Source organism: Rhipicephalus microplus, chromosome 1, assembly GCF_043290135.1.
Source record: "Rhipicephalus microplus isolate Deutch F79 chromosome 1, USDA_Rmic, whole genome shotgun sequence".
In the NCBI taxonomy this organism is placed as follows: domain Eukaryota; kingdom Metazoa; phylum Arthropoda; class Arachnida; order Ixodida; family Ixodidae; genus Rhipicephalus; species Rhipicephalus microplus.
This window is the reverse complement of record NC_134700.1, coordinates 94741000-94760991: the sequence shown is the minus strand read 5'-3', so window position 1 is coordinate 94760991 and position 19992 is coordinate 94741000. Positions and strand designations below refer to the sequence as shown.

The 19992-nt window shown below is 47.8% G+C and overlaps 1 protein-coding gene across 1 annotated transcript in view; it reads left to right on the top strand.

Moving 5' to 3' along the window:
• LOC142791013 (kelch-like protein 10) overlaps nucleotides 1–19992 on the top strand; it is a 97394-nt gene that overhangs the window by 72938 nt on the left and 4464 nt on the right. Inside the window, exons 6-7 of the mRNA XM_075885407.1 lie at nucleotides 16191–16299; nucleotides 17965–18297. Coding sequence (XP_075741522.1) covers nucleotides 16191–16299; nucleotides 17965–18297 — 442 coding nt within the window. The remainder of the gene's footprint in view (nucleotides 1–16190; nucleotides 16300–17964; nucleotides 18298–19992) is intronic.

Sequence of the window (19992 nt, the reverse complement as noted above, 5' to 3'; positions counted from 1 at the left end):
TGGTCCGAACTTGTGGCCAACAATTGAAAAGTAAGATTACAGCGATACCCACTGGCACCGATATCGTTGAACAGAGCGTCAGCTGTCGTTCAACTGCCAATCGGTGATGCATGTCAGCATTTATGCACGAGTCGTCGAATATTCTAGCGTTATCGCTAGTGACCACGATGGTTTTAGAACAATCTGTAATCTATACTTCAGTCCCAAAGCTTCTCAAACACGCAGGCATGCTCTGGGCTCAAAATTACGCACAGTGTAACGGGGTGATAACAAAACTTCAGAAAGTAACGTGGCATTATAAAGAGATGCTTAGAAACGCTTTCGTCAGACAAGATTTGTTTACTAAAAAAGCCCTGCAACACTTTTTCAGTGGCCTAAATGAGCTTATTACCTCCCAAATGAACCGCTGCAAAAATATTTAGAGCGCGTCCAGTGCGAGCGGAGTAACAGATTTGCGTGCCCGTACAATTGCTTCCTCTCTTCTTTCTCCCGACGAAAGCGCTGAAAGCTAAGCCTGAAGGCATGAAATGGGGGTGGGAAGTACGTCATACGTGCCTCGTCAGATTGAGCACTTTATTCTTTCTTTTTATGAAGAACGCCTTTTCCATGTGATCAAGCGCGCTCACGTGGACATGTCACGACGTGGAGTGGCGGCCCCATAGACCCTGAGCGCCCTGCTGAAATCAGCCAATGGCGTGATACTTGTACATATGACGCTATTATTTTTCAGTAATATAGCATATTTCCAGAGAAGAGAAAGAGTTGATTTTGAGAATGTAATACAACTTTCAGTGCGTAGGCTGGGCTGTAATATTAGGTTCGAGGTATTCTCGGGAGCGCCGACTACTGCTTAGCCGCGATTTTGTCAAGTCTCAGCACAAACTTGAAAACTGATTGCCTTATAGAAACACAATTTATGGTGCCCACGTTCTGTAAACCTCCTCAAAGGGCCAGTCAACAGGCTCCAGAACGCGCAGGAAAAGCTCGCGCATCTTTCGTATGCCTGACCAGCCTTCTTCCACACGCAGTGACGTCAACTCGGCGATCGGCGACGTTGACTAAATTATTCTTCATTGATACCCGGTGTAGACCAATCGACGACCTGCGTAGTACATCACGTCGCCGATCGCCGAGTTGACATCACTGCGCGTTGAAGGAGGTTGGTCACACGCAGGAAAAATGCGCGAGCTTATCCTGCGCATTTCGGAGCCTGTTGACTGGCCCCTTAAACAGTACCACTTTCCGCGTTGTTAATAAAGCGTCCCGCGACTGCGCTGATCAGTCTTTGCATAATTATTTGTTTTTCCTTACTGTGATTTTGTATTTGCTTAGCCCAAAACTAATAATATAAAGCGCGAACACAATGTAATGTCTTCCCTGAAGCAGTAATTAGCATTTGAAGTTGACATGACATAAAGTTGATTTGTGCAGTTTTGGCACCGTATCTGTGAGACCTTGCCGTGAGGGCAGCACCGCGAAAAATTTGAGAGCCGTTCGTCATTGTCTCTCGCGAGGCGCCAAAGGCACCAGCGAAAATAAAGTAGTTACGGTATTTACAATTTTTTTTTCGTGTGAAGGTCACGTTATTCATTATTATAGAGCGACAATGATGATCTATTGACTGCTGTCGCAAGTTCTTGCAAGCAGCGCTTGTTTAAGGTTTTTAACAGAAAGTGGTTTTATACCACATTTCACGATGGCTCCGCTGACGTATTTTGGTCCCGCATATGACGCTGTAAAATATACACCACTAGATTGCAAAGGAAAGAACGAGAAGAACAAGTTTTCTCGCCAGGCTCCGAATCTGCGACCTCTTGCTCCACAGTGCGCTGCGCGAAATTAGGCAACGGAGCGTACGTTGTCGAGCTTGCTAACGGCGACCTTCTATATACATCATCTATTGTGTAGCGGTCCTGAGAACTCCGAAGGTTCGGCGCGTTTTTGTGACTAGTGGTGAAATGGCTGGAAGGTCAAGGGTTAGGCGCGCTGGAAAGGTTCTCGACTCACGCGTTTCTATGAGCCCGCACATCTACGGCGCATGGTCTCTTCTGCGCGTGTCCTTATAAAACTCGTGGTTCTAAAGAGCAGAAAGGTCAATTTGCTCGCTGCCGCTGCTGCGTTTACGAAAAGAGCAAGCTGCTAACTTATGATGAAGAGTTGTCTCAGTTGTTCGTGCTCGTCCTGCGTATAATTGTTTGTTCCTGTCGTGTGCCTTCCTTTCAATGCGAAGCATTTATTAGCGAACATCGGCGACATTGAGTCTATCTATCTATCTATCTATCTATCTATCTATCTATCTATCTATCTATCTATCTATCTATCTATCTATCTATCTATCTATCTTTCTATCTATTTATCTATCTATCTGTTTATATATCTATCTATCTATACAGCCGCCTACGACGTTTAGCTCTCCTGACCATTTCGGTAATGTTATCAATAACAAAATAATATGGCATAACATGACTGTATGACGATTATGCGTGAATAGTCATGACGTGAAAATCATGATATGTATGTCATGAATGTCATGACTTTGATTTCCGGGTCTTGCTGCTCTTGCGGGGGTTTTGTTCAAGTGACATGTTGCGAAACTGGTGTGGTATGACATGGCTGCATGGAGAACTCAAGCGAAGGACCCTAACATGAAAATTATGACATTCGTGTCATGTACGAACATGACAACGTGCCCCACTCATGATGTACTCACGGCCGTTTCCCTAGTTTCACATATGCCAAATTTAGTATTACGTCACGTGAATGAATTATGAAGGCATTTGACGGGTGAAAACATGATAATTATGAGATGCGTTTTATGTAAGAACATGACAGCATACCAGGCTCACGATGCGCTCGCGGCCGTTTTGCTAGCTCCACATATACTAAATTTGGTAGAACGTTACGGGAATGAACGACGAAGGTAACTGACACGTCCAAACTTGATAACTATGAAATGCATGTAAAGTAAAACATGACTACATGTACGCTCAGAGTGCTCGCGATTTTTTTTCTAGTTCCACATATACCAAATTTGGTAATACGTGAGGTGAATGAACCACGAATGCAAATGACACGTCCAAACATGATAATCATTGCATGCGTGTCATGCAAAACTAGACTACATTAGACTACATGCTACGCTCATAGCACGTCGGGGCTGTTTCGCTAGCTCCACAGGTACCAAATTTGGCATGACTTGACGTGAAGTGATGACAAGGGTAAATGACACGTCTTAACATGATAGTCCTGACATGGAAGTAATGTACGTACTAATTGACCTCTACCTCGTAATGCTGTGCTGATTTTGGTGACATATGAACTTTCCTCATTCGTGTTTCGCATATTGTCACAAAGGCACAGGGACGCAGGCACAAAAGCAGGGCGTTTCCTTTCGTGACCAAAGACCAAAAGCACAAACACCAGAGCACGCGCCCACAGAACTACTACGTTATCCTCGTCAGATGTTGGCCAGTATAGTTGCCAGCCTACCTTGCGTCAATTCCCCCCTTTCAAGAGCGACCATCCCGGTCGATTGACTAAGATGCTAGAGATGGTCATAAAAAAGATGGCCACGTAAACGAAAAAAAAACACATAAGCCCGCGCTGCTGTGGATAATAAAAAAAGTTCGAACAGTTCATAACTCGTGGGCATGGTACGGTTTCATTCGTACTACATGGACCACTTCTGGACATGGACGTCTTCAGTTTAAACTGGTATCTGAGCTCTGAAGAACTACCTCGTAATTCACATCACTGAGGCAGCGCACAACTTCGTAAAGGCCAAACTAGCACCGCAATAGCTTCCCCGAAAGCCCACGATGTCGAACTGGTGTCCACACCCATACATAGTCACCTGGTTGATAGTGGACCTTCCTTCGGTGTTGGTTGTAACGGCGAGCGTCGACATCTTGCTGCGTGCGAATGCGCTCCCGTGCAAGCTGGCAGGCTTCCTCGGCTTTCCCAACGAAGTCGTCAACGCTGTCATTTCCGCTGGTGTGCCGGTCTACGTGGAGCATAGCGTCTAACGGTGTTGCGACGCGGCAGCCATTAACGAGCTCGAATGGTGTTAGGTCTGTGGTCTCTTGCACAGCGATGTTTAAGCAAACGTGACGTACGGCAAAACTTCATCCCACCTTCTGTGCTCTACATCAACATATATAGGTAGCATGTCGGTGATTGTTTTGTTTAACCACTCCGTCAAGCCATTCGTTTGTGGATGATAAGCTGTTGTTTTCCGGTGGTTAGTGTGCGTCAGCTTAGTGACTTGTCGCAATAATTCTGCCATAAATGCTGCTCCGCGATTGGTTATGAAAACGGCAGGTGCACCATGACGCAAAACAATGTCGTGGACGAAGAATCTGGCGACTTCAACTGCATTTCCACTTGGCACAGCTTTGGTTTCTGCATAGCGAGTCAGATAGTCGGTTGCGACGATTATCCACTGATTTTCTTAGGATGACGTAAGGAATCAACCAAGAAGATCCATTTCCACTTTCTAAAACGGTGCTCAAGGTGAATCTAAAGGTTGGAGGAAGCCGGCGGGCTTTGCGGGTGGAACTTTACGCCTCTGAGAGTCACGGATGGTGCAGACATAGCGCTGAAAGGACGAATAAAGCTGTTAATTTCCTCCTCCTCGACTATCTTCAACACTAGCTAAGGAGGGAAGATGTTTGAGGTTCGGAATGGGTCTCCTCGATGACTCGAGTGCACGGTGGCAGCGCTAAGAAAGAGCCGTAGTCCGGTGAAGAGACGCTTTATTGCGGCCTCAGGCTACTGCCCGAGTCCAAGCCCGAACATCCACTCTCATTCCAAATTCATCCATCCTCTTTTCAACCCTTGGTCGAACAAAGAGTCTTCATAAAAACCAATCACATGTTGGGACTCGCATCATCACAACCAATTGCAGAAACACTTTCGTTATAGACACTGCATTGGTAAAAATCACGTTACCAAATACAACACGCAAAGGATAGGTTCTCCGCGTGTGACACTCTCTCCCATTCCAGGCCGTGCTGTTGCTGTCGGCCGACTTCCGTCGGTGGCCGTTCTCACGCTCGAGCCCCGTCGGCTCTCTCATTAAATGTTGCTTCGTAGAAGCATCCTTAAGAGCGGTGAGTACACCGTTACGCTCTGTGCGCTTACCAGGTGTACATGCGACAGCGAGGCGCCCCGACATTCTAACAACAGCGGGGGAGATTATGGTCGTTTCCCTGCCGCCACTATGTCTCGGTCAGCCAAGTGGTCGCGTCCCCGCGTCATTCTCAATGACACGCGTGCATGCCAACAATGGCCTAAACTCGGACGGTGCCGCCTGACCTGCCTCTTGCCAGACGCTTTTCCGAGTAAGCTTTCCCCTTCTAATCCTAACGGGGGCGACCTTGACAGCTCCGCTCTTGCACCGTGAGAACGAAGAAGTCTCTTTTCTTTCCCGCGCTCACGTCTTCCGCGTTCGCCTTCGCGGAACCGATCAGCTTCCTTAGTTGACGGGTCGGGAACTGGCTACGCGCTCTATATCAGCCGCATTAATTCCGCTACACCCAACACGCTGGTAATTGGTGCCTCATACTAACTCCTCCCCCCTCAAGAGTGTTACTGGATACTCGATGTCCAGTAACGCGATACAAAAACAAACAAAAAATTTACTCAAAATAAACTTACTCTCGGTGCACGCACATGCGTGAACCGATTATCACTTCCATCTCAACAGGAGAACTTTTGCGTCCTTCTGCGATATAGACACCGCAACATATATACATAATGTCCTCAAATAGTCCTCCGACAGAAAGCACTCTCGTAATGCACAGCACTGAATAATACACTTAGGATGAAGTCCACAGCACTAGTGAGTTCGCATTAGCTTGGCACAGGGCACACGCACAGTGGATAGTCTGGCGGCATATTGTCTTTTGAATTCACCACACCACACGGTCATTGTCCCAAAACGGCAGACCCACTCCATGCGCCCTCCAGGCCTCACATAACACACTCAAAGAGAGCGACGGACCCAGCGCTATAGGTATACCTCAGTCTGAATGAATTGCACCAAGACAAAAAAAATTGATGATGAACTTACGTCCCAAACGCTACCCTATTTTATCTACAAAATTATTTCTATAGAACACAAAAACTACACCTAAAAGCAGTTCTACCACTCAGGTGCAAGCTCGCATCTCTACAACAACAACACCACAAAAAAATGTCTGGTACAACAAACAAAACATTTTCACGTCACACCGGAACTATTAGTCAGTTCAACCCACTTTAAAATCACGCATAGCACTTAAACATGCGATGCAAACTCCTGTAAAGTCATTCAATTCACAGAGTCTGCTTCAATGGCTACATATCAACAACACGAAAAAAAACTCAACCATATGAAACAGACAAAACGTCGCCTTGCCTCTAAAGAGTTACAATCATTGAATCCAATCATCAGCCGAGACGTGAAAGAGCATCAGCAGCCTTGTTCAGTGCACTTTTAATATAAACAATTTCTATGTCATATTTTTGGATCGCCAATGCCCACCGCGTTAGCCTAGCACTGGAGGGTGCCGCACGAGTCAGAAAAGTCAACGGGTCATGATCAGTCATTATTTTGGCCTTTGTACCAAATAACCATGTTCCCAATGATTCTAGTGCCCACACAATTGCATACGCTTCTCGTTCAATCGTGGACCACTTTTGTTGCGACGAGTTCAATTTCTTACTGAGGAATGCAACTGGTCATTCTTGTTCAGCTATCCTTTGGTAAAGGCAAGCTCTAATTGCCCTTTGCGATGCGTCCGTGGCGAAACAAAAAGCTTTGCTGGGGTTGGTTGCCGTCAACTCAGAAATCAATGCGAAGGCCTCTAACTCAGTAAAACGGTACCTGTGCCTCTACGTTTCATGGCAGCGTGTTCGAAACTCTCGGACTGCCGTTACCGATAAATAGCCGACTTTTCACTAAAAGCCTTTCACCATTCCACCACTCTTCGGTAACACGCCATACCTAAACACAAAAAAAAGAAAACGGAAAACTTGTTATAAAATAACCTTTCGTCACGTAAGATAACCGTTTCAAACCTTAAAAACAGCGCAAACCAAAATTACCTGCAACAAATCCGGTAGTTTCATTCTCCAAAGAGCTTAGGGCTCCATTTCCACATTTGAGTCGCTCACGCGATGGTCCTAATCAGGATACTTTTCCTTTTAAACGGGGAATATGCAAGACGTACAACCCCCTCGTTCCACCGCCGAACCCCAATGCTAGCCGCTTCTTGACGCGCTTTCTCGTTTTCTTTTCTGGGCAGTTACCACCGCAAGAGTTGTCGATCGCTGACACTTCGTCTCGGCTCGACTCTGACACCACAGACTGGCGGGGCTGTTTCCCGTCCAACTGCGCCCTATAAAGTTACCTTTACGTACGACACCTTTTTCATCAGACGCCGCACATCGGCCAATGGCTCATCTCGTTTCTGCTCTCCATAGAGAGGATTTACACCAAATGGACCAAGCCTCTCGATGTCCACAATAGCACATTCCGCCGCGTATTTGAGACTTTTCAACTCCCCCTGCTCTACAAGGAAAGCGGACTTAATCGTTTGCGGCTCCCTTGTTCGGCCGTCCTGTTTCTCCACTGTGCGCTGCACGGCGTTAGCGCTAAGGCTAAAATTTCGAGGCACATGATCTGGCTCTCTCCTCGGTGAATACTGCTCCTGTCTAATCTCCCGCTTTACACAGTTCACCCTCGCATTGCGCTCCTTTAGACAATTCAGTCACTATTGCCGTTGGTGACGGAGACATTCGTAATCCTTCGGTATAAGCAAAACGAATACACTCGAAGCCAACTGATCGGTAACCGTGCATCGCAATTTCTCCGGCTCAGCAACACTTCCTGGTGAGACTGGGAGTCTGAGAGGTAGCCACACTAGGCGCGCGGTCACACCCTGCCCAAAACCGTCGGTTAGCTCTATTGTGCCGCTACTCTCACCAAAAATATCAGCGGACACTTTATTCTCACGTACCACTGTCACATCCGCACCGGAGTCAACGCGTGCGAAAGTTGGCTTGTTTCCCACGAGGATCTCAATCTGCGCATCCCTCATCAGCGAGTTTTTCATAATCGCAGATTGTCGCAATGGTGCGGTACGGCTTACCCATAATCGCTTTTTCTGGGATGTCACGCTTAAAACGTCGGCTGTATTAGCAGCAGTCTCACGGGAAAATTTGCAATCTCTCTGAAAGTGACCCTGTTTTCCGCAGTCAAAACACGATCCTGATTTGGGGCTGCAATCTGTTCTAGTAAAGGGTTTCGATTGCAGCCCATAATTGAAATTTCCTGTTTCTGCACAGCGGTAACTGCCCTGCCTGCTGTCAAGGCTTTCTTCAAAATTGGTGGCCAACTCCGCAATATCCTTGGGCCTCAACCAACCCCTTACTTCCTGCTGAGTTACTAGCGAGCGGAGATTATCTGGCATTAACTGTTCTGGCCTGTGAGCTATCAGCAGCTCCTGAAGACCTTCAAATGTCTCAACTTCTCTACTTCTAACTTAGTAAGTGAACATGGTCTCCAGGCGCGCCATCATTTGGCTCCACGATTCATCTGTTTGATTTCCAGGAACATTCGCCGGTACTCGGTCGGAGTCATTCTCAGCTCCCTTAGTACCAATGACTTTAAATCTGAATACGGCATACCCCAGCTTCTGCCTTATTGGCAACGAACATACGCATTTTGTCGGTTACGAATGGCAACAGAATCGTGCCCTGAATTTCCTCAGGATGCCCAGCGCTGCAAAAAGAGCGTCCACGTTCTTGAACCAAGCCGGAATCATCGGCTCACTACTGGGCATGGGCACTAGGACTGCTTTCAGCTCTTTCGCGTACCGTGCGATACTAGCATGCCGGTTCCGGTTTTCCGACTCCTCTAACAAGGCACGCGATGACTTCAGTTTCTCTAGCTCAAGCTTGAGCTTTAACACTTCTATCTCGAGCTGCAACTCGCGGGTGTGATCCAATTCATTCACACTGTCACCTTCCATGACACCTCGCTCTGAATCCACCATCTCCCAGAGTGTGTCTGAACGCAAGTGCATTCAGTTAAAAAAAATTGGGGGGCCCCGAGAGTGCACAAATCAGGCCTCACCTTGCAGTGATGCGTCGCTCGATGAACTTGACAGGTGAAACTGCGTCCGTCTCGTCACCACCGCTATGTGCGATGACCACTTCCAATGCAGCAGGTCTCCGCCCGATCATCCCTGTCGCTGATTCACATTGACTGTCTCTGCTGCTCTGCTCCTGAAGCAGTACCCTTCAGCGCCTCTCCGGCAAGTCCGTCGCTCAACGACGACCTTTAGCTCTGCATCTCGTTCACTGATGTGCAGCGCTCTTGCGCTTCCCGACTCCAGGCTCCAATGGTAACCGGCAGGCTCGTACCGAATGTCAATGCTGCTTCTTGCAGCGCAACAGCAGGTCCCGAAGCGGTGAGCGTCTTGTCGGCTTCCCGGACTTCAGCTTCTTCCTCGCAGCGGGTTTTCCACTCCACGTCGACTGCGCCAGTTAATTTCCTCCTCCTCGACTAGCTTCAACACTAGCTAAAGAGGGAAGATGTTTGAGGTTCGGAATGGGTCCCCTCGATGACTCGAGTGCACGGTGGCAGCGCGAATGAAGAGCCGTAGTCCGGTGAAGAGACGCTTTATTGCTGCCTCAGGCTACTGCCCGAGTCCAAGCCCGAACATCCGCTCTCATTTCAAACTCATCCATCCTCTTTTCAACCCTTGGTCGAACAAAGAGTCTTCACAAAATCCAATCACATGTTGGGACTCGCATCATCACAACCAATTGCAGAAACACTTTCGTTATAGACACTGTATTGGTAAAAACCACGTTACCAAATACAGCACGCAAAGGGATAGGTTCTCCGCGTGTGACACTCTCTCCCATGCCAGGCCGTGCTGCCTCTGTCGGCCGACTTCCGTCGGTGGCCATTCTCACGCTCGAGCCCCGTCGGCTCTCTCATTAAATATTGCTTCGAAGAAGCGTCCTTAAGAGCGGTGAGTACACCGTTGCGCTCTGTGCTCTTACCAGGTGTACATGCGACAGCGAGGCGCCCCGACATCCTAACAACAGAGGGGGAGATTATGGTCGTTTCCCTGCCGCCAGTATGTCTCGGTCAGCCAAGTGGTCGCGTCCCCGCGTCATTCTCACTGACACGCGTGCATGCCAACAATGGCCTAAACTCGGACGGTGCCGCCTGACCTGCCTCTTGCCAGACGCTTTTCCGAGTAAGCTTTCCCCTTCTAACGGGGGCGACCTTGACTGCTCCGCTCTTGCACCATGAGAACGAAGAAGTCTGTTTTCTTTCCCGCGCTTGGGTCTTCCGCGTTCGCCTTCGCGAAACCGATCAGCTTCCTTAGTTGACGGGTCGGGAACTGGCTACGCGCTCTACATCAGCCGCATTAATTCCGCTACACCCAACACGCTGGCAATTGGTGCCTCATACTAACTAAAGCATTAGCCAGAAGTACCTTTGTCGGATGCGTGCTAATGTCCTAGCAAAGCTTAAGTGACCGGCAGAAGGAGCGTCGTGGCACGCCTGCAAAACTTCCTCACGCATCGCCGTTGAAACGGCGAGAAGAAAAGTTTCCTGGCTGCTCTCAAGATTTCTCTTGTAGAGACAGTGTTCCTTCTCTTGTAGAGAACTTCACTGTTGCAAACGGAGCCGCTCGAGTTTCATGTCGTGCTGCCGCTGCCGTTCCCTTTCCTCTCTTTCTTCTTTACGCTGTCGCTCCTTTGCCTCTCTTTCTTCTCTCGCCCTCTCAGCGGCCAGCTTTTCTCTCTCCAGCTCCAACTTCAATTGCTGCTCTCTTTCTTCTTTCAGCTGTCGCTCCTTTGCCTCTCTTTCTTCTTTCGCCATTTCAGCGGCCAGCCTTTCTCTCTCCAACTCTGCTGCTGCTTTTTCTTCCTTGGCCCTCTCAGCTGCCAACCTCTCTCGTTCCAACTCAGCTGCTTTTTCTTTTTTGGCTCTCTCAGCTGCCTATCTCTCTTTCTCCACAGCCTCTTTCTTATTCTGGCTTACCCACTTCCGTAGTTCAGCGCCAGAAAGACCCATCATCTCACCAAGAGCTACCAACTTTTCGAGATCCATTGTGCCTCGCAAATGAAGTCTTGCCGCGTGTGAAAAGTATCTGCCTAAATCAGTCTATCGGAACACTCCCCTGCACTCGTTAACGAGAACACTGAACAACACACAGAATCGTTCCGATAGCAGTATAAACAACTCAAGGCTCTTTCTCACTACTTTGGACACACTGTGCACCAAAAGGTTCTGTCGCGGACGCCAGAATAATTGTCACAAGTCCCGTTAATTAGGGAGGCGATCGCCGGGCTAATTCCAAGGGCCGAAGTATCGGCCCCCCGAACCGCACCACGAAAGCGTAGATAATTTAGCAGTGGTCCTTTTTGGCGCGCCAGCGGATGCCGGCTGTGGCCCAAAGAACAAGTCAGAGCCGAGAGTTGATAAACAAACAAAATTATATTCTCAATAATGGCAGATCGAAAACAATACACAAGAATGCACACTCCCCAATAGTTGCATACAATATGTCACGAGTCAGACAACGTACTACACAGTACAATCAGCCACACTCGAAACAACGGACACAGACAACAATACGCACTAGAATGAAGTCGCATGCATTGAACAACCAAGACACTTAAAGACTAAAGAAATAGAAAACCTATTCAGTCCGAAGTTCTTGGAACAAAAAGTCTGGAGGATACTCTTCCGAGAATCACGCATTCAAAGTCCAGCATTGTTGTCGTTCCGCTGCCCCCGAAGTTTCTCTTCCAGGAAACCTCACCGAAGTTTCTCTTCCAGGAAACCTCGCGTCTTCAATTGGCCACTCTCCAAGCTTCAAACATCTTCGCCGGAAACACGCCGGCTTCACACACACAGCTGTTGCCACGCGTCTTCGCTCGATAGCGGTAAACACACACTCTTGCCTGTAGCTCAAGTCGTCACCCCTCAGGTGGAAATCATCCTCTTCTCCCGCTTTGTCTCTACAGACAAAACCTTCGCCAACTACACGGCGGTATACTTTACGCGCTCTGGCGCTAACTTCCGTCTTCTCCTGACCTCTCATCTCCGCTGCTCGGTTAAATATCTTCCGTGCGCGATTCCAGAAAGTTCTCATCATTTCGTCGGCGCCATACGCAGCGAAGGCTGGGGACAGGGCGAGACGGTTCAAAGGCCGTCCGCGACGGATGACTCAACCCGGCATTACCACGCCCCTTTCCATCTACAAATTTCGAGGGCTTGCTCGGCCGCCGATGCGAGGAGGTTTTGTCGGCGAACCCACGCTTCTGAGGGAGAATGACGCGTGCCCGGGGCGTCTTTGGATGCTTGTTTTTTCCTTTTTTTTTATCGTTGACCTCTCGGCGCTTCGTCGCGAGAAATTGGCGGCGCGCCCGTTTTTGAGCGCTCGTTTTGTGACAGAGAACACTTTTTAGTCTTGAAAGATATTCGCCAAATGTGCTGGAAAACACAACGACATCATCCAAGTATACAAGACACGTCTGCCACTTTAGTCCAGCAAGTACAAAGTCCATCATGCGTTGAAATTTGGTGGGAGCGGAACAGAGACCGAAAGGCAGCACTTTAAATTCGTAGAGCCCGTCGGGAGTCACGAATGCGTTTTTTTCACGGTCGCCCTCATCAACTTCAATTTGCCAGTACCCTGACTTGAGATCTAATGATGTAAAGAACTGGGCATGGCGTAGACGGTCTAAGGCGTCATCAATTCGTGGCAGGGGGTAAACGTCGCGTTTTGTGACTTTGTTAAGCCGTCGGTAGTCGACGCAGAAGCGTAGTGTGTTCTCTTTTTTCTTTACCAGGACAACAGGTGACGCCCATGAACTGGATTAGGGTTGAATGACGTCATCATTCAGCATTTCTTGTACTTGACGCTTAGTCACCTCTCCTTCTTTCGGCGACACACGGTATGGATGTTGGCGAAGACGCCGCGCCGACTCCTCGGTAACAATGCGGTGTTTTGTAACGTTAGTACGTTGAACTTTAGATGCTGTCGAGAAGCAGTTCAAGAATTTCGTCACAAGGTACAGCAGCCGCTGTTTTTGTGATTTTGGAAAGTCTGAATTAACGTGAATGCGGCTGCCCAGGCCAGCACAAGATTTTGCATGCGGTGAAGTCGTATCCAATGTGCTTACATAAAGTCGGTGATTTCACTGAGGAAAGCGACAGTGGTGCCTCCAGAGACGTGCTGAAACTCATTGCTGAAGTTAGTCAGCAGGACTCGAGAGCGTTTATTCTCCACCCTAACAAGGCATCGGGCTATGCAGATGTTTCGTTTGAGCAGCAGCGGGGTATTTGACTCTGCAATACCTTCATTGTCGTTGAATTCATCGAAAACGTCGTAGGTTACCAAGGTCAACACGCTACTCTTCGGCGGTAACGTGAGGTCATCGTCAACAATTCTCAAAGCATTGACGTAACTGTCGTGAGGGTTGCGCGCTAAGGCGTGTGCCATAGAAAACGTCAGCTGCGACCCTTGCAAGTAAATCATGGCTCCGTTATCGTGCAGAAAGTCCCGTCTGAGAATAAGGTCCCTCGAGCAACTGGGCAGTATTGCGAATTCTCCTAGATACATAAATCCATGAATACTGACTCGCGCTGTGCACCGTCCCACCGGAGTGAGAAGATGGCCTCCTGCTGTACCCAGCCCACTGGGTAGAAACGTTCTTCAGCCTGCAGGCAAGACTCATGCTCATAACGGACGTGTCTGCTCCAGTGTCGATTAGTGCCATTACTTCTTCGTCGTCTACGGTTACCACAATAGTTGATGTCACAACTCTTCGTACGACGTTTGACTGCGTCTGTACACTTTTTTGCTGCCGTCGCTGTCGTCGTAGTGGAGGATCTTCCGTAGAGTCAGTATCAGTGGCCTCACCTCCGGAGGTCGCTGAACTCAGTTTTCCCGACTTGCAGGACTGGGTGAACGGCGTCTCGGAGCGCCGCGTGAGTATGCTGGGCTCGATGACCTGTAGCGAGCAGGCGACGACGAGCGGGGCTCGTGCGACCAATGTTCGATACTGCGTCGATTCGAGATGAAGCTCTCTATTTCCAGTGGTCGCTCGCCAGGTCGTGGACGAGGGGCATTAGGCGGAAATCCATGGAGACCCACACGGTAGTACGGACATGTTTGGTAGACGTGTCCGGCTTCCCCGCAGTGGAAACAAAGGGGCCTGTGGTCGGGTGTACACCAGATGTCACTCTTCCTCGGTCGTGCAACGGCGATCAACGGCGGGCTGCGAGGACGGAAGCCTACCTCCATTTGCTGAGCGCGTCGCTCATTGGGGTAAAACACACTGGGTGAACTGCACTATGGAGGACGTCGGACTGCTTCCGCGTAGCTCTTTTCAACACATTGCCTCTGTTGTGGCGCCTCGAACTGTGGGAAAGTGTGAACGGCTTGCTTTAGCTCGGCGCGTACCATCTCCGTACCGGAGAGCTGCTCTACAGGTGAAGCAGTCACCTGCATCTTTTGCAGCTCCTCCTTAATGAGAGTTCTGACGAGCTCTCGCAACGCGCTGATGTCATTGCCGAGAGTGACAGAAGTGACCTCACTTGGATGTACACCCCGGTTATTCTGCCTGGCACGCTGTTGAAGGGCCCTCTCCATGGCAGTGGCTTACTCATGGAACTCCGCAAGTGTCACAGGTGGGTTTCGAATCAGGCCCGCAAAAATCTCTTCTATAACATCACGCATTAAGTGATGGACTCTCTTGGATTTGGTCATTGAGGGCTCCGCACGCCTGAAAAGCTGATCTATGTCCTCTATGTAAGTCGTCACCCTTTCTTTCGTTAGGGCCTTGAACCCTTGCCTCTATAGCACGCTCCACTGTCTCTTTCCTATGCTCTCGGGCAAAGGCCTTGAGGAACTGCCGGTGAAACTCATCCCATGACGTAAGCGTTGTTTCATGGTTCTCAAACCACGTTTTCGCGGCGTCCTCGAGAAAGCAGTACACATAGCGTAGCTTACGCTCTGGGCTCCAATCGTTGATGACGGCTTTCGGTCGATATGCTCGAGCCAGTCGTCGGCATCTTCAAAAGCAGCTCCATGAAATGTCTTCGGCGTCTTGGGCTGGCTGCCAACCGGGTGCACTGGTGCTGGCGCGGTGACGTTAGGTGGTCCTTGGTTCATAGTCCTCTGACGTTCAGGCAGCAAACCGTGCTGTGGCTCTAGTCCCTTGAGACGACGGCTGGAACGTACGTGCACAGGGGTAAGTTCTGAGCTACTCGATGTGCTTGCGTCAGGAGTGCTCTCTGGGGACCGTATCATCTACCATACCCAGCAACTCCACCAGAAAATGTCACAAAGGCACAGGGCCGCAGGCACAAATGCAGGGCGTTTACTTTTGTGACCAAAGGCCAAAACCACGAACACCAGAGCACGCGCCCACAGAACTACTTTGTTATCCTCCTCAGATGTTGGCGACTATAGTTGCCAGCCTACCTTGCGTCAATATGATCAATTGCCACTGTGCGGGGGTTCTGCCTTTTTGTTTCTGTTAGAGAAGCATTGTTTAAATGTCAAGTTGTGACAGCTAGTCCACGCTCGTCTTGTGAATTCTCATTTCGTGTGTGCTTTTCTCTTGACCTAAGCTCTTCATGTTTCGAGCTGCTCGTAGTATTCAGCCTGACATTACCTTTTGCTGCAATAGCATCATTTCTTCGCCTTATATACGACACAACACGCAAAAAATGTTCAGCTTCCTCTTTGTAGACACGTCTCACTTTGGTCCTATAACAATTTCTAAATAGAAGTACTATCCACATTTCTTAATCTATAAATCCGCTGTTTTATTCTGTGTGACATAGTTGTTTCCTCTGTGAAAAGCCGATGTAGAAGCCTGCCACGCTCAGGGAAAGCTTCACTGGTTTTTGAGAACTCAGTGCAGATGGTTGGCGTGTTTCTGTGGTCAAGAATCTTATTTTAAATATTTGTGTGGTTAGTATCTGTCGTGAAGTTAGCATTTTGATGTTTAAACTGAAGCATATCGACGTCAGCTTGAATATCAAATACTACAAGCTTTGCTGTACGTGCAGTCAATCCTGTAGCTACAACGAGGTTTTTTAGAATTTTCCGATACTGCAAGAATAAATGAAGTTCTTTTTGATATGGCGTGTTTTTCAGGTGCTACGTAAGCGTTGCTGTGCTGAACGAGATATTATATGTGATGGGCGGCTACGACGGTCGGCACAGGCATAACACGGCTGAGAAGTTTGACCACCGAACAAACCAGGTGCGAAGTCTAAACTACCATTTACTCCGATGGATGTCTATATTAGGTCAAAATAATTTAATAATTTATCGCAATAATGTACAAGCTTAATTCATTCAGAGAAAGAAAAAATATTGAGACATTACAAAGATGGTAATAAGCTTATTCCTTAAGTGAACTTTATAGAAATATAGGTAGGTGGGGAGGGGGTTCCCTTTCCTTTAACAGTACGGCTGAGCTCCCCGGGGCACAAAACAGGTTCATTCTCCACGTTTATTTTCAAGTTGGGCATTCTATTCACTAGCCTGTAAAGGTATTGACGGTGTTCTAAAGAAACAAACCGTGGTGGAATAAACCCAGGACGTGCTCGCTTAAGAACATTTCTCGCCCACAAAAAGCGCGCTTTCACCAAATAAATTAAAAAGAAGGCAAACTTTCTCGGTCTCTAAAACAGATATCAGCATATCTTTTATTCTTGAGACGTTTGTGTGAGACGACCGTGGCTCGATGACCTCGTAGAATATCCCTGCGAAGGTGATACCGTAATCGAAATGGGAGCCTGGAGCTACCATTGCTTTCACCTCCACTTAAGTGCTGGAACGCCTCACTATGCGCTACCGAGGTGCCCAGGAAAGGCCGATTCAAAGTCCCAATGTCTTCACGGAGTACTGACAAGGTCGAAGATAGCAGCCGGAGTGTTTGGACTGGTGAAACAGTTTATTAGGGGAAACAATCTGGTCTTTATGTGAAACAATTAGTTTTCAGATAAAACTAATTATTTGGGAGAGCTTCTGCCCGGGAAAAAAAGTCACACTATACATACAGAAATGCTGCGATGAGTGGTGAGCGTTCACGTGTGCGTCTTTAAAAAGTGCGTGGAGCATAAAGCGAAATAAAGCGAAGTGCTCGCGTGGTGCGGCATAAACCATGATGACGTTGAAGACGTCAAGTGAGACAGGGCGAGGACGGGTGGTGCGACGTCTACAAGAGAAGAAAGAAGATGTGCAATAGTCAAAAAACATGCGGATTTCAAGGACCGCTCCCTGGTCAGTGTGGCAACCTAGCAAGGTCCATTGCTAAGCCCACAAGTGGACCTTATGGACAGAGGAAGCAAGATTCTTGGCCCCAGAAGAGCAGGGGAGTTGGGAGAGGACGTGCGGAGCGTATAACTGTGCACCGCCGCGCAGCGCCGCTGCCCTCGCCTATTTTTTCTCACAACCTAAAATACATCACTTCACCTGCTTTTCTGCAGCTTTAAAAATTTTGAGAGTGGTATTCGTGACCGCTTTCGTGTTTTCAAACTTGCATGCTTGGGAAGATAAACAGTTGAGCATGTTATTTTTTCTAGGTGTTTCTCATTCTTTTAGCGCCCTTCGAAACGCCAGAAAAGTTATGTGTATGTACTTTTATGCGACAGTGCCATCTATTTTACTGTTCGGGAAATACTGCCAGTTACGGCTTACGCGGGACAAGGTTGGATTAAGAAGAGATTCGCTACCCTAAGTCTAACCGAGAGCCAAAGCGGTTAGGCTAAGTGAACTAAGCGAAAGTGGTAAGTCTAACCGAACCGAAAGAGAAAGTGGTTAGACTAAAAGGAGCGAAGTCTAGCCACTTTCACATTTGGTTCGACTTAAGCGAGTGCATAAGACGTTTTCTTGATTTCTTTCATCATCTTGCAATTTGCAGTGGACAATGATCGCCCCTATGAACGTGCAACGCAGCGACGCGTGTGCCACCACGCACGATGGCTACGTGTACGTGACAGGTGGCTTCAGCGGTCACGAGTGCCTTAGCTCGGCTGAGAGGTACGACTCGACAACCGACCAGTGGACAGCCATCGCGAGCATGCGCTACAGACGAAGCGGAGTCGGTTGCGTCGGCTTCCGCGACTACATCTACGCGATCGGTGGCTTCAACGGTACCAACAGGTTGTTCTCAGCCGAGAAGTACAACCCGGAGACCAACACCTGGGTCAGCCTGCCCAACATGTACACGCCCAGAAGCAACTTTGCCGTTGCCGTAGGTTATTCTATCGTAGGCCGACTTTCTCCAGTATCAAAAAACGAAAGGAAACAGCTTTCATGGTAACCAAAAGCGTATCTAAGTCGCGTTTTGAACACCATACTGACCACAAATAGAAGAAGCGCTCCTTTAAAGCACTTCATTGCGCCATCACCTTTGGATTGAACAAACAAATAGAACTGAGAGACTTCAAGTGCGACAATGTTCCGCAGAGGTAGTGTTTGTAAACGCAATATATGACTACATAGTGCGCGAGATTTCAACTTCATACAGTAAATTAAAACCTAAGCAAAACATGAAGGCAGCTTCGTTCTAGTGGTGTGAAGTCTGAAGGAAGTGCGAGCTGCGCTTCTGTGGGATTTTGTCCTTTTCTGCTATCTTTCTTGTCATTCACCAGCTTCTGTCCGTGTAGCAGTTTTTGTTTGATGCTTTTTTACTATCATTTTAATTTTTTTATTTTCTATCTTTCAGTTTAGGGCTTGCTTCCTCTTGTTCCATTTTCATGCGTGGTATCGTTAGCGCTCCAAGAATAATAGGAAGAACACCTCTCTTTGGCGCGAACCTGTTCCCAGTTAGGTAAGCTAGGTGTGACCTTGCGTGCGTTGAGATATCGACAGCACGCAATCACAGACAATGAAAGCCCAGTTTCCTAGAGTGTTTCACACCTAAAAGTAACATCTCCGCCAAAAGCCATGGTTGTTTCTCCCAGAGAGAATTTGCACCGATGCTTCATATACAACGATTACTTCTTTCAGTGACTCCAAGCACTTCTACAGTCAAGATAGTTGACTCACCCGTAAATACATATTCGTGGCACCGGTTCGTATCTCGGAAACTGTTAAGTTCTAGAAAATTTTGAGATATTCTTACATTCTTGCTCAACCAAATGTATTGCTTTATGTAGTGATCTTTATCTCTTAATGCGTTAGTACTTATTTTCGCCAAGAAATGTAAACTCTGCTCGAGTTGAAACGAGCTAGTGCGACTGTTTTTCAAGGCTGCCAGACACAAGCACCGAATTGCTGTGGGCTGGGCTAACACTACGTTTTAAAGGTTGTAACTAAGGTAGTAAGCATAGTCAATTATAAAAAACGAATCGTATACATGTCGAGTAAGGACGACACTGAATTACATACGAATACGAATCGAATTCTGTTCGAATAGTTGTCGAATAATAAGGCAACCATTTCAAAACAACCCTAGCCTCGCAAAGCAACAAACTCGAAAACAGTCCGAGAATTGTGCCTTTAACTTGGCACAAGTATCCCAGGCTTTCACAGAGGAATGTTGTACGGCTACTTCCAAGCGACTCAAAATACTTTGTTTATTTGAACTAAGGCTTCGTATACAGTAACAACGAGAGCCTTCCAAAGGTTGTATAAGTTCAGGCTGAAATATCGCAATGACTACAGCATTCAAGGCGGTACTTTGTAAACAACTTTCAAATAAAACTCATACCTAAGTATTAGCAAATATACATAAGTTATCATAATCATGAAGGCCATCATGACGTTGGTGGGCTCGTAATACTATTGCTTCAGCGGCGCTAGAGTTGTATGCAAGTGACTTTCATTCTGTAATCAATATGGCGTCGGTGTAAGTACATGCGCTGCGTGAACCTGCCAGCTTTGAATATATAAAACGAAACTCTGGCTCCTTATTTATATCTTATTCAAATTATATTTAGTATTT